This window comes from Erithacus rubecula (assembly GCF_903797595.1).
Source record: "Erithacus rubecula genome assembly, contig: SUPER_Z_unloc_4, whole genome shotgun sequence".
Lineage (NCBI taxonomy): Eukaryota > Metazoa > Chordata > Aves > Passeriformes > Muscicapidae > Erithacus > Erithacus rubecula.
In genome coordinates this window covers 1,187,603-1,202,313 of record NW_027635670.1, presented here as the reverse complement: position 1 = coordinate 1,202,313, position 14,711 = coordinate 1,187,603, and the positions used below count along the sequence as shown (strand labels likewise).

At 35.9% G+C, this 14,711-nt stretch overlaps 1 protein-coding gene across 1 annotated transcript in view; it reads left to right on the top strand.

Annotated features, from left to right (window-relative positions):
- The window catches only part of TMC1 (transmembrane channel like 1), a 49,022-nt gene extending 34,736 nt beyond the window's left edge, over positions 1 to 14,286 (top strand). Inside the window, exons 11-20 of the mRNA XM_079331550.1 lie at positions 1,600 to 1,794; positions 3,050 to 3,229; positions 3,452 to 3,604; positions 4,105 to 4,233; positions 7,188 to 7,255; positions 8,472 to 8,711; positions 11,152 to 11,277; positions 12,798 to 12,876; positions 12,974 to 13,109; positions 13,949 to 14,286. Of these exons, the coding sequence (XP_079187676.1) occupies positions 1,600 to 1,794; positions 3,050 to 3,229; positions 3,452 to 3,604; positions 4,105 to 4,233; positions 7,188 to 7,255; positions 8,472 to 8,711; positions 11,152 to 11,277; positions 12,798 to 12,876; positions 12,974 to 13,109; positions 13,949 to 14,214 (1,572 nt within the window). The 3' untranslated portion in view covers positions 14,215 to 14,286. The remainder of the gene's footprint in view (positions 1 to 1,599; positions 1,795 to 3,049; positions 3,230 to 3,451; positions 3,605 to 4,104; positions 4,234 to 7,187; positions 7,256 to 8,471; positions 8,712 to 11,151; positions 11,278 to 12,797; positions 12,877 to 12,973; positions 13,110 to 13,948) is intronic.
- Positions 14,287 to 14,711: the final 425 nt, after the last annotated feature.

The window sequence follows — 14,711 nt, the reverse complement described above, 5'->3', positions numbered from 1 at the left end:
AGGAGAGGCAACATGATTTGGCTTTCACATTGGTGTGAAAATGCAATAAAGGTCAAGAGTTATTTGTGCTGAGGCTCAGAAATATATACTCAAATTGGCATCTGTATATCCTTTTAGGTCTCTGTGTCTTGCCATTAGATTTTTTTTCTTTTTAATTGTGAAATAAATAAAATTAGCATCTTTTACATCTTCTGTGCTGACAGCATCAGTTTTAGAAAACGGATTCTATTGTAAAAATAATATTTTCCTTTCTCATCTCTGATGGCTTCCAATTTTTTTGGTGTTTGTCTGAAAACCTTTTTTAAAAATATTGTTTCCCACTTGCCAGCCTCTCATTGTCAACTTCTCTTGTTATCATAAGACAAAGTAATAGAATAATCTGCATAGGACTAGTTATCAGAACCACCTCAGGATTTAGAGTTTATACTTGCTTTTCAGTAATAAAAGTTTCTGTTTTCAAATTAATTACAAAATATAGCCCTATTTGGAAGGCAATGTTCTTAGGCCTCTTTCCAGCACTTAGAGTGTACTGATTTCAAGAGTAATTGTGTAAGGAATCTGTAGGGCAAGATGTAAGATGCAGGGCTGTGAAAACAGTGGGAGGTATATATTCTATATGTTGAATGTTAAAGAGTTTGTGCTGTAGGGTGGCTGGGACACACCAGTGCAGCATGCAAAGGAAGATTTAATTTTCAAAGCAATAACGTACAGGGAATACAGAGGTGAATACACAGGAATACACAGTGTTGTGAGACGATGAAGAGGATGCTGAGATGTGGCACCACGGCAGCTGGAGCCCCAAGCACTGGCTGCTCTGCTCAGTTCCACCCCTCCTGTCCACAGCAGCCACCACCCCCTCACCTTGCCCCCTTTCCTGAAGTTAGCTGATGTTGCTCCTCATCAGCTGCAGGAGTAGCTGCAGAGAGCTGCCCTCCAGCATAAAGCATCAAGAGAAGATTCCAAGGAAGCAAATACCAGGGAAATACTGATTGAAGGCACTGCATCTGTATGAGCTTCCCTGCCTGCCTATGAAGAGCAAATGCTGAAAGCTATTTGAGAAAGATTACAAATCAGTGGAGAAAAAGGTTAAACTTTGAGAAATGTGGGGCAAACATGTTCTGCACTCTGAAGCTCTACACTGTCCAATTTTTTTGGGAATTTCTACATCTCAACTACCTTTTAGTTCTTTCTGAGTTGCTGACTTTCAGAGTAAAACGTTTTCCTCTTTTCACACAAATTTTTAAAGCATGACATTTCCTTTTCTGACTGGCAGTCACACATTTATCCTGCTGTATCACTCAACCTTCTATCACTTTTCAAGCTGAAAGAATGTGCTGGGATTTTTTGTACACATGAGTACAAGTATAACAAGACTCACTGGGGACACATAAAGCAAGGGCAAAGGAAGCCCTGGGGAGCCAAAACTCCAGAATCTGCCAGAACCTGAACAGATAATATACATTAATCCCAAAACATGAACCCCAGATGTCCATTTGAATCTTTGTAATTTATTTAGTAGATTTCTAACAATTGAGAAAGCAATGCGGTGCCTTGATCATTAAAGTATTCATAATTCTTTTTTCTTTCTAACAAGTGCAGGAAGCAATCGTGGAGGAGCAGGAGAGCCGAAAAGAAGAAAATATTCACTTGACTCGATTCCTACGGGTTCTTGCTAACTTCTTAGCCCTATGCACACTTGCTGGAAGTGGCTACCTCATCTTTTTTGTTGTCAGAAGGTCCCAGCAATTTGCCTTGGAAGGTCTGGAGAACTACGGGTGGTGGGAAAGAAATGAAGTTCGTGCTATTTCTATAATAGATGTGGTTTGAAACTGTTTTCCTTTGCTTTGCATGTTGTCTTTTTCCCCTTGATAATTTAAATATTCTGAGTGTGGGTGGGAAATGTCTAACAAAACAATTGCTTATGTGTCTCTGCTTCTTCATCAAATATTTTCTTCGCTTCTTTCAAATATCCTTTGGTATTTTGCTTTCAGAGAAATAGGGCTGTTGAGAGCAGATTGTTATCACATTTTACTTTGAGGGAAAGGAAAAACTGTGTACTAAACGTCTTGATTTAAGGCAGCACAAACTCTGGAAGAATTCAGCTTTTTCTCAGTTTAAAGGTGCGGTAACAGATTTGTACTAACACTAACTGGGCTACCATCCAGAAAGCAGGTAACATTTGTCTTTCTGCTCACAGTTTTACAGCTATAAAAAATAAAAATATACTTCTAAGGCAGCTGAGTTAAGATCTGGAGCAGGTGTATCTCTAAAGGTGTGGGTAAAGCAACACTGACATTATTTGGCTAAAAATTTTCATATAGACAGACAATTAACATATTTGTGAATACAAAACATTGCTTGATTGGATATTAATATTTAATTGCATATACTTGCCTTCTGAGTGAAATTCACATATTTTCATATTTTATAGATCAAATTTTCTTATGTTTGCATCATTTGTATATGAAATAAGGATTTGACCAGAAATAAAATCCCAGCATCTAATGTACAACTTAGAGTAAACAAAAGTGCAGCTCCCTCATGCCAGGCAAGAAGCAATATCTAAAAAATTTACGTTCTTCATAGAAGTATTAAGCTGCATTTGTAGAAAATTTTATTACACTGGATTCATTAAGGGAGTGAGCACTGTTTGCACGCAATTATGCAATAGAGAAATTCATTGTAAATATATTTTTTGTTATCTATTTCTGAAGTGCACAACATAATAAAGGGCTGCTGATGACTTTGTGGAAAAGCTCTCCTTTTCTCTCTTAATGTTGTAAATTTTTTATCTCCCTCTCCATATCAGCTCTGTCAGAGCACAGTTCAGATACGATTGTCTAGCATGTCATGCAGAAGAAATTAGTCAAAGGAGACAGACTGGGATGGTGTGTGGATTTCATCAACTTGTGATAGTCAGAGTGGATTTTGGTTTTTATTAAAACCCAAATAAAATGTACTAATGCAAATGTATTCCTCACCCAGATCAATAAAAAAAGAAGAATTTATTTATAACATTTCACTGTTAATTTTTCCCCTCCCTCCTTAGGTGAACACAGTTATGTCGCTTTTAGGAATGTTCTGTCCAACTTTATTTGATGTAATCAGTTCTCTGGAAAATTACCACCCTCGAATAGCTCTAAGATGGCAGCTGGGAAGAATCTTTGCTCTTTTTCTTGGCAATCTCTACACTTTCATTATCGCCCTAATGGATGAAATCAACCTCAAGGCAAGATATTTACTTTCCTTTACTATGTTTGACATGTAGCTGGGCAGCATTGACAACCTCCAGTCAGCCACAGACATATAAGAGAAAAACATTCTTTTCTTTCTGTGCTGTAAATTACATCCAGGCCTAAGATAGCAATGGGAATTTTGGAATAGATATGCTTGAGGGTTGATAACAAACTCATGTTGATTTTTTTCCCCTCCAATTTATCTCTGTACTTAGTTGGAAGAAGAAAAGATAGTCAAATATAACATGACAATATGGGAAGCCAGTCTGTACAATGGTACTATTCCAGAGAATTCAACTGCTCCTCCAATACAGGTGGATCCTGCTGATGTCCCCAGAGGGCCATGCTGGGAAACAATGGTAGGACAGGTAATGTAGCTGCTTGGAGCTCATATTTAAATTAGGTCATACAGTGCCTTACAGGACATGATATCTAAATCTTTTTTATTTTGGCTAACTAGTGTCATTTACATGAGAAAATGTGAGAAGTGTATGTGAGACTTTTTCTTGAACTACAAGTTTTATAAAAATGATTTTATTTTCTTTGAATCTTATCTTACTGGAAATTCTTTCCTCTGTAAGTTGACAGAATTGAAAGCATTGTTCTTTTTTTTCTTTTTTAAAAAATAATCTTAAAGTCAAAGTCATCTGACAATATGAACACAAGTTAGAGCAAAGGATATTTCTAGAAATGAGGGGCAGTACTTCTGGCACATTACAGAATCTTTACAGAATTACTGAATGTGGAAAGATTACGAGTTTTGTCCATGTTGAAGCAGGATAAGCACACTTACAGAATTAGTGCAGTATTTATTATTGTAACTATCAATGCTTAAATGCATTCTTCAAAGATAACACTGCTCTAACAGGAGTTTGTGCGCCTGGTGGTCTCTGACATGATGACAACATACATCACGATTCTGATTGGCGACTTTTTGAGAGCCGTCTTTGTTCGGTTCTTCAACTACTGCTGGTGCTGGGACTTGGAGTATGGATTTGTGAGTATCTGATCTTACATGTCTTTTCTATACATTGCTTCAGAAATAGGCAACGAAGCTAATTTTCCTTTCAATGATATGGAGTAAGCTTTTAGTTGGATATACCAACTTCAAAACCCTTGAACTAATTGTGTTTTATTTTTCTTGTATTTTGCTTATGTCTTGATATTTGTCGTCTTATTTGGACTTCAGCAAGTTTAGGAATCTTAAAATTTGTTTTATTTTGTTTTAAGAACCCGTATTTTTCACGCATTTACTATGTGAACATTTCACAGAATATGATCTCACTGATTGAATAGGGTCTTCTAGCACATAGTTCTAGATATTGTTCTAGAAGTTAATACATTTATATCTTTATCTATATATCAATATCTATATCTATATCTGTATTTATTTTTATTTTTATATATATATATATTTTTTTTTTTTCATTAGAATTAGTTTAGTTGATGTAAAGATAGTAAAGCCCATAACATAAGGAGGCATAGAACTCTTCACTTGGGAGTTGAGACTTCTGGTCTCACATTGACCTGATCTGGATTAAATTTGCCAGCTACTCATGCTTTCAGGGGTCTGATGTTGTTCTTCACCTTTTAAATAGTAGTCATGGTGTTGCCAAAGCTTGTGAAGCTCCTGAAACCTCTTTTTGTACTTATTGAGAAGTACAGAAAAGAACTATGAAATTTAAGACTATCAAGGGTACTTCTGCATAAGCAGTCATTGTAGCTGTTATTTCCACCTTCTTTGGTCAAAATTTTGGCTTCATACATGTAAAAATTTCTTGCACTGGTAAGAACTGCATCTTGGGAAGTCTTAGTTTTCCACAGGAAGTGAAAATTTACATGTTTCCTGTTAAAAATCTCACGGTTTTGGTGCAGCAATCTCATTCTTATTTGCTGACTGCCATGAAATTTCAGCATTGTTTCTAGGCTTTACATTCTGCCTCAAACAAGATGGGGATGTAGGGATGGATACTGCCAGCTAGTCAGGTTTTGGTGAAACAGGAAATTATATCAAATTGCATTATCAAAATCAAATGGAGGAGTTTGAATACAGCATAAACAGAAAAACTGGCAGCAACACATCTGCTTGTAAGGGATCCTGAAACCATTTTATAATTGACATTTTTATTTGGCAATAATGTGGAAGGAATGTCTGTAATGATCTGGTCCATTATGGTCCTCAGGTCCAGTAAGCTGCCTGAAACAACAGCTGGAAGTGGAAATTGAAACTGAAAATCACAGAATTTCTGTAAATAGCTCATCTGAAAATCTTCCTTTGGAAGTAGCTATATCTATGTCTCTGTGGTTAGTGGTCATGGATATATATTCATTAATTTTCAGCAAAAAAATGTTTTTTAACAATCAAAATGTCCTTTGGGGAAGATTCCAGAGATGAACTTGCATGTTGTGTGGGAAGGCCTTCTTTTATTTGTTTAAAAATTAGATTTCAATTTATTTTTTCTATTAGCACCTATTCTACAAAACACAGTCATATGTTTTCTGATTCTGTATGATCTTATTAATAGCTCCATGTTACTTTTGATATTTTATCCTATACAGACCTCTTCAGTCAATTGCTTTTCAAGTGGCCTATTAGTAATCTATTTAATTTTCCCCTTATGTAAGCAGATTGATAAATACAAGACATAAATATATCAGTTCATTGTAAGCAAATACATATATATTTACATATATATATATGTATGTATGTATATGAACAAAATTGCACACAAAAAGTGCAGGAACTTCAACACTCCAATAGCACAGCACAGTACAAGTCAAAATTGTGTCTTTAATTGAAGACTTCAGTTGAATGACTTTGTGTTGTTTTAGCTGTTAGAGAATTGTTATTTTCATCTCATGTCCCTCCTACCCTCTATCAGTTATCAATATAATTACTACCTGGAAGATGTGCATTATTGATGGCCTTTTTGTCCATTATTATGGTGAATCAGGCAGGACACCAGATATGGTACAAAAATATATAAATAACATTTATATATGTATATACCATATATTTAAAACAGATATTCAGGTATAAACAAAAAGTTGAAAACCACCAATTTCTGAGTAGGAAGTTTTGATCTGGTGCACATGAACACAAATTTACACGTTGCCTTTAAATTGTTGCTTAAATTCAGTGTATTCAATGTTAAACTGGAAATGTTCATAAATATGATATTAATAATTAAGGTCAAAAAAGAGATGAGTAAGTGATTAAAGATTTGAAAAACCAGAACAAAGGGTCAAATTACTAGTTCATAAATAAAACAATAAACAATTTTGGTGGTATTTATGTGTCTACACTGGAACTGAAAATGTATAACACAGGGCTTCTTCAGCTATCAAAGAGATAATGAGACCCCATGGACCTCTTAAAGTTCTGAATCTTAAAGGAAAAATTGGAATCAAACACTCAAATTAGAAATAAGATATTCATATTAAACAAAGAAAATTATTACCAACCTCTATCAACATTAAAAGAAAAACTTTAAAAGCACAATACCTGAAATATGAAAAAAAGAAAATAAAAATAGAGTTCTATTGGGTATTAAATCAGATAAATCACATTCATCACATTAAATTTCACTGCTGGTGCTGTACTGGAGGACATAATATTGTGACAACCAGTAGCCATTCCAATGGAAGTTTTCTGAATTGTTTCTTTAAAATTTACCCAGTACACAGAATGATTTTTAATTCTCCATTAACACCTGCCTCTGAACAAATGTCAGGAAGATCTTCAGTAAAATGCTCAAACTATGTTAAAAACTATCTTGTGGCCTTGAATTATATTCTTTATTTAATGGTTCACTGATAAGATGCAACAAGAGACCTTGCAATATGATGCCAGTGTGCTACTACTCCAGAAAGTGAAAGTTTTCATCTGCTCTAACTAATTTAAAAATCTTTGTGCAAACCTAATGAAAACACCCATATCATTTCTTTCAGCCATCATATTCTGAGTTTGATATAAGTGGAAATGTGCTGGGACTGATCTTTAACCAAGGCATGATCTGGTAGGTGTGGCAAAGCATTTTGTCTCTGCAGGATGGTGGGATTTATCTGTATCTGTGAAGGATTTTTCTGAAATCCCGATCATGTCCCATTTCTTTAATTTGATTGAAGAATATGCAATACACACCAAACTCTGGTACACTGCAATCAGCTGTAAGAGTTCAAAACTAGTTATGTGTTCAAATTATTGGAGCACATACATCAGGATCTTGCACTGAGTTGGTAAAACCAAACAGTAAAAATATTCACAGATTAAATTTATGCTTTTGTTCACTGACTGTTTGGTGTAGTGCTTTCCTTTGAAAATTAGCCTTTCAGCATACTTTACCATTCTTTTCCCATATTCCTGTGCAAAAATTCCTCTAAGCAAATGTATTTATACTTATCTGTGCATTTATACTTATCTTTCCAACCCTAATGTAAATATATTTTTGTGTCTAAATAGAATGAAGCACTTAGGGGCAAAGCAGTGTAGCTTGATCACTTTGTCACCTGATAACAAGGACAAGGATTAAGGAAGAAGCAGGTTCCTGATCTCTTGTATTCTCTACAATTTGACCATGAAAATGAATTTAACTGCTCTTCAGTCAGAATGAGACAAGAAACAGGGTGTGATCAAAATAAAAAACATGCCAACTGTTTTGGTGTCATCATAACCATGTAACCACACATAAGAAAAAACTGTATTTAACAATAAGAATCAATAGAATCAAACAGAATCAATAAAATTGTTGGCATGAAGCACTAAATTACCCTGGCAACAGCAGTTAAAATAAATCTCAACTAAGCAAAAATGTTTTTCCTAAGAAAGTGCTAGTATATCAATAAAAATAATAAACTAAGAATGAAATTATTTTGTTTATACCTAGCTGTAGGAATTGGTAATACCTAGCTTTATGGCTTTCCCTTTTTTACACAACACAAGCAAGATACTACCTGTAAAAATTAAGAGTGAAAAACATTTTACCAAGTCATCATTTAATTTGCAGAGAAAGAGGACTTTGAAATAAAAGGTTTGTACAGGTAATTCTCTTTGTACACCTTCAACCTTTTTAAAAAAAAAAGCAAAAGCCAGTTAAAAAAACCCATAAAATTGGTTATATGAATTTCTGAGTGCACAGTGTGCAAAACACATTGTCAGAGGGAGTGTGTGGCATGCTTGGAAAGAGAGAAGTCCTATAACACAGAGGTTGTTTTATTTATTTGCTTGTCTTCTAGGATGGGATCTTTTTATGCTCCATGTCTCCCAGCAATCAACGTGTTCCGCCTGCACACATCGATGTACCTGCAGTGCTGGGCAGTGATGTGCTGCAATGTGCCCCAAGAAAGGGTCTTCAAGGCTTCCAGATCCAATAACTTCTACATGGCCATGCTGCTTTTCATCCTCTTTCTCTCCACACTGCCTGCTGTGTACACCATTGTCTCCATCCCACCATCTTTTGACTGTGGTCCTTTCAGGTTCTTTGCATTTCAACTCCATTTTTTGCAATTGTTGTAATGAACTGCTTCCTCACATCACAGTAATGAAAAATAGTTCCTCTATAATAAGTTTTAGCACCTGATGTGCTGAGTATTTAATTGTGGTGAATTTCTCATTGTGGATAATTCCCAAAGCTGGAATCCTGGAAAACTGACTCATTCTTTAGAAAGTTTTATCTGAGATGTAGAAAGAAAATATTTTCTTTTTGTCAATTTCAGTGTAAAAAAATTATCCCTGCTGCTGCACTGAAGGAAAACTATTTTGTTGTGCTTGAAAGTGATGGCTTTTAGGAAATGTCTGTGTGCCTCGTAGGAAGGGCAGATCAGAATGCATGAGGGAGTGATAAATGTTCTGTGGTTGCCTTTGAGTGCTGTGACTGTCTCCAGCTCATAGAATTTTGTGTGCCTGCACTACCTACCATATGGAGTTGAATTTGTTTCTGAAGTCTTCAAAGGCCTCCATTGTCATCAATCTTTCTGAACACCTAGACCTGCCTTGCAAGCACATCTTGCATTCAAGGTAGTTTAGACTTGGCTACACTTTCTCCTTCTGTCCACAGTACCTGGAAAGTCTAGGATTACTTTCATCATTTTTACCTGACAGGTAACAGGAAATACAAGTACGATGAGTTGTATCATATGACAACAGACAAGATAAAAAATTAAAAATTTTAAAAGTCTTTCTTTTGAATAAAATATTAACAAAGCAAGAGCAGGAGAACAGTAGAAGAGTCATTCAGGCTGCAATGAAAGGTTTAAATAATACATACTGTCATGAGTAAAATGGCATCTGCAGGATCTCCAGTGCACTTTGTAAAGGAGCAGAAGTCTCACCAAATTAAATTTGTCCAAAGGCAAAATGACAGGGATTGTCCTTGCAATACTCACAGCTACCTCAAAGGGAGAATCACATGACATAATGACAATTCTGATGAGACAGAAAATTACTTGAATTTAGAGAAGAATTTACAACAAAAAAAGAGATACAAACTAAGATTTTTCTTTTTTAAAATTTTTTTAAATTTTGAGTCCTAGCACAAATATATTGAGGGGACTATTTGGGGGTCAGATCTGAGCAGCAGTAGTTTTTTAATTGTGTATTAAGTAAATGGTGAGATTGCTCCTCAAAATGAGAAGGATAATGCTTGTCACTCTTTCTCTGTCATGTGCAGAGATTGTTGCTCTTCATCAAAAAGTGAAACCTTCAATGCACTTGAAACTGAAATGTTCATTCAGACTCAGTATAGTTAATGTTCCTTTTAGCAAATCAGTGTCCCGTCCTTTTTGAAATGTGTGAACATTTTGGGGTTTAAGTTTTTTGGTTTTTTGTTTTTAATTTTAATCTGTTCATTAAAGCAACAGATGTAATTCAGCAAAGACCTGCTAGGAGTAGGGAAGACAGGACAGAATTAGCAATATTGCAGTAGAAAAAGCTTTGTGCATGCTGGAGAGCATGAGGAGAGCAGAGGATGAAATTTCTCATCTACTGTGAGTAGGTAGGGCAAGTAGAGAGAAAGAACAGGTCTGAAGAATTCTACTTGCAAAAATTTTATATTAGTTGAAAGGATGTAAATATTGAGAATGAGTTAAGAAAAGGACCCATTTGTAATAAGTTCTTTACCAGAACTGAAAAGCAGTGACAGGAAACTTCAATAACTGGACAATCAGGTGGCAATTTGCTGACAATTCCTGCAACTAAGTAAAACTACTAACTAGAATGGATACGCAGAAACCCATTTTGCCAGTCTTGTCTAGGTTAAAAATGACAAACTTCTGTGCCCTGAGGCACAGAAAAAGGCAAAATAAACAGAGAAGTATTTTCAGAACATCTATTGATATACTTCTGAAGGAAAATAACTTTGGGAGAAAATAATTTTCTAAGTAAGCTGGAACTATTACATATGAAGGTAAACTAGATTACTGCAACAACAACAAAAATATCCTGAAACACAACCACTGGCTCATGTAGCATTGGTACAGACCAAAGAGAGAGAGGAATTGGACTGAACAAAAACCAGGTGCAAACCAATCACTTTTTGCGTGCCAACCAAAAAAAAAAAAAAAAAAAAAAAAAACGGATTTGAATTTTTTCCCCACGTCTTCATGGAGCACAGATTATGTTTCATTCATGGGTTGATGGTATGGAGTTCACAACTCATACACGGATTCACTGAGGAATATTTTGGGTGATAACCTGTGGTAACCTATTAGCACACAGTAGGTATTTTGGTGTCTATTTCCCCACTTAGAATACATACTTTAGGCAATACTCCCTTCAGAGAGTAAAGTTTAAAATAATATTAGCATACCAGCTATTGTTCTTTTCCCAGGTTTGATGTGATGTGATGTGATTCGCTTATCTATTCATAGTTGCAAAAATACTTGTATGTGATATATTGTCAACTTTTCTGTTCAATAGTGGGAAGACTAGAATGTTTGAAGTCATATCAGAAACTCTGGAGCACGACTTTCCTTCCTGGTTTGGGAAGGTATTTGGTTATGCCTCTAACCCTGGACTTATCCTACCCTTTATACTGCTGATGGTGTACGTATAGAATATTGACTCAATGCTTGCTGTACCTAAGGTCTGCCAAGTTTCTTTCTCTCTGAATCATCACTGCCTGAATATCTAAGAAATGCAGTGCTGATTGTCCAGTGATGAGTGCTTGAACAATTCATTAGTCTTTTCTTTGTGCATACTTAACATGCACTTGCAGAAAGGTTGATATCTCTTTTTTGTTCAGTGGCTTTTTTTTTGGCTTAGTTATGTTTTTAAAAAGTGTTGCTCTTGCTACAAAAAATAGAAAACTATTAAAATGGAAAAGGTCCACAGGGAATCTGCAATGCTCTGACATTTATCCACTTGTTCAATATACAGAACAGTGCATCATAAATCCATAGCAAGTTCAATAGGAGCACGAACATCATGGAGCAGAGTTATTCTCAGTAACTTCTGGTGAACCTGATCTTCAGTGCCTTTAATTGATAAAGGCTGTGGTATATATTAGTGAGACAGGGGTGTGAGACAGAGTTTTGGAGGTTCTGGGAAATAAGGCCAGTGGAGGATTTCGTGAGTGACTCAGTAAGTGGTAAAGGAAGGTGACCCTGGAATATTTGCTTTCAGAGATTGTATTGAGTCCTGGTTTATCAAGACATTTTAACCTGCTTCATTGGGTTATTTTATCATGTAATCTAGCATACTGCTGAACTAGAAGTTAATTCTTTACAGAGATAAGCTGGAATTCAACTTTGCATTGCAGAACTGCAAGTAAATGTAGAGAAGATTGCAGAAGACAATAGAAATTACAAAAGGATTTTATATCAGTAATATGAAATATTGAGATGAAATTTTGCCAAGGTTCACTTAATGCCATATTCTGTTTTAACCCTTAGCTATAAAGGGTAAGGACACTAAAAATAGATAGAAGAAAAAAAAAAAAGAAAGAGTGAAAATACAAAGCAAAATTAAGCAGAGTGGAGAAACCTCATATGCTGATTAATTATTTACTGCTCATGCCAATTAAAGATTCCATAGTAGATTTTTTGCAAGTAAATCAGGATAGTGAAAACAACTAATTTCATTGAGTTGTCACAATAGTAATTACATGCACTAAAAAATGCAAATGTTCTTGTGTTTTTCTTAGTAGAAGAAGGAAGTAACAATAATAAAAAGAATATTATTTTGGTTCTTTTCTTGACAGTATTTCAGATTGCTTATTATATTTGTTCAGAAGCTTTCATAAATATGATTTACTCATTTTTAAGGTATGTCATGCAACTTAACTTTTGTAATTGACTTTATAGAAGGCATTTCACAGTTTAACACTACTTAATGAAATGTCTTTCTTAAATACTATAAGATTGAATGTAAAATGTTAATAGATAGAAAAATTTATTTAATTTCCCTCCCCTGAAATAGCAGTGCCTTCTTCACAATGTAAGGAAGTGCATGGTTCGTTGTACAGGTCTTATATTTTATCACAACTGTAAAGATTCCTGTTGAGTGTTCTGAGTCTTTCCATATAAATAATTGTCTAACAAGAAACTATTACTTTTTAAATCTAGCCTGAGCCTTTATTATCTGAACGCAACATCCAAATCTTACAAGGAAGCTAACTTGGAACTTAAAAAGAAGTTACAAAGTGTAAGAATAGAGAATTATTGATTTTTTTTTGCATTTTATTAAATATTAAAGAAACCTTTCAGTTCACTGAAAGATGCCTTCTCTCTCCCTATCATAGCAAGCAGAAGAAAATAAAAGAAGAAATAAACAAAAGGCACAAAAATCAAATGAACAAGAGGAAAATCCATTTGAGACAGAACCATCACCAGCAAAGCCAAAAGGAGACAAGCAAGATGAATCCACTACAGACAAAGGTAAGAATTTGTTTGAATGTCTCATGATGAGGAACTCATGTATGTGTGATCCTAGTCTTCCTCACTGCCTTGACTGCTTCCTCTCTATAATCTCCTGAAACACCTTTGCAGTATTGAATCACTAGTATTAACCTAATCTCTTTTTCTGTCTTAAGAAATACTGTGATGTTACTCCATACCTGGCAGTTAAAAGCTTAACTATAATGAACTAGAAGTCACAGTCCTGTTGGAAAAAAGCAATTAAAGCTTGGTCTAAGTGCTAGTGGTCCTTCTTATTGATCACAAACTAGTCAAAGTGTAAATCTGCTACCCTTCTGCTGCACTGTGATGACCCAGAACTATGAAGGAAAGTATTTGTTATCTGTGCCAGGTTGATGTGGAGAAGGTGTAATGGGAACACAGGAATCATCTCTTATCAGAAAGCGTGGCTGGGGCAGGTGGGTGTCAGTCTGTCCCGAGGGATTTTTCTGGTGTTTCCTTTCCCTCATCATGCATGCCCTACAGCCACTAAACTGCCTGAAGCCTAGGAGGGAAACCCAGGTGAGAGATGACTGTCTTTGGAATAACTGTGTTTAATTACTGCCTTCTTCACCATGGATAGGTGATATCTAAGTGCATCTTGAGAAACTGCCCACCTGCCCCCATGAGATCCTTGCAGAAAAGATAGATGGAAAATACAGCACAAAAGTCATGAGGATGTATCACCCCAGGTTTGGGCAGGGGAGGGCAGGAATTTCTACTGCTAGATAAGAATAGTCAGGCAGCTGCTGGATTTCCCTGTCAGGGAGTTTCAGACTTGCACAACCATTTGTTAACCCTGTCCTCTGAACACTTTGCAGAAGGCAAGAAAGGACAGGATGGCAACGGAGCAAAGACAGGCCAGCCACAAGACACCAACTCCTCTCAGCCACTCCAGCATCCTGGCCCTGTCCAGAATGGCCACTATCCTCCACAGAGCCGAGGAGGAAACCTTCCTCCACCATCCATAGCTGTGACAAGGCCCCCGGGGCCCAGGAGGCCTGGGGTACCTGGCTATCCCCCTGGAAATCCATGTCTCCCAGGGATGCAGCCAGGAATGCCCAGGGGCCCTCCCATGTACAGATGAGGAGCCCTAAGAACAGTGTAATATCACACTAAAGTCTGGTTCTAAACCCAAACACACTCCTGTAAGAGCAGAACCTTGACATGTTTGTGGTGAATCTTCATGGGCATAGAAGTAACTCATGTTCTTCAGTTTTTTGCAGCATGGGAAATATGGCATATGTTTTCTTGCATTTGAAGGTGTTGTGAAAATGTGTTGTCTGCATCAAAAAATTGCTAAAATTTACAGATTTTTATTGGGGATATTTATTAGAAGAGTGAAAAACAATTTGTATTAGTTGACTGTTCTTAAAAGCTTGAAATTTTGTCCCTAATATTTTTTCTTTTTCCTTAGAAGAACATTTTACTGAAAGCACAGCTGTATATAGAGTTTATGAGAATCAGTTAAACCCTCCATATATCTTTTCTTTTGCTGGTCAAATATGCTTAGCCAAAGATTTCAGATTGGACATGGGGAAGCTAGGACCAAAACTAGGAGAAGTTTTATGATTCCATTTAAAG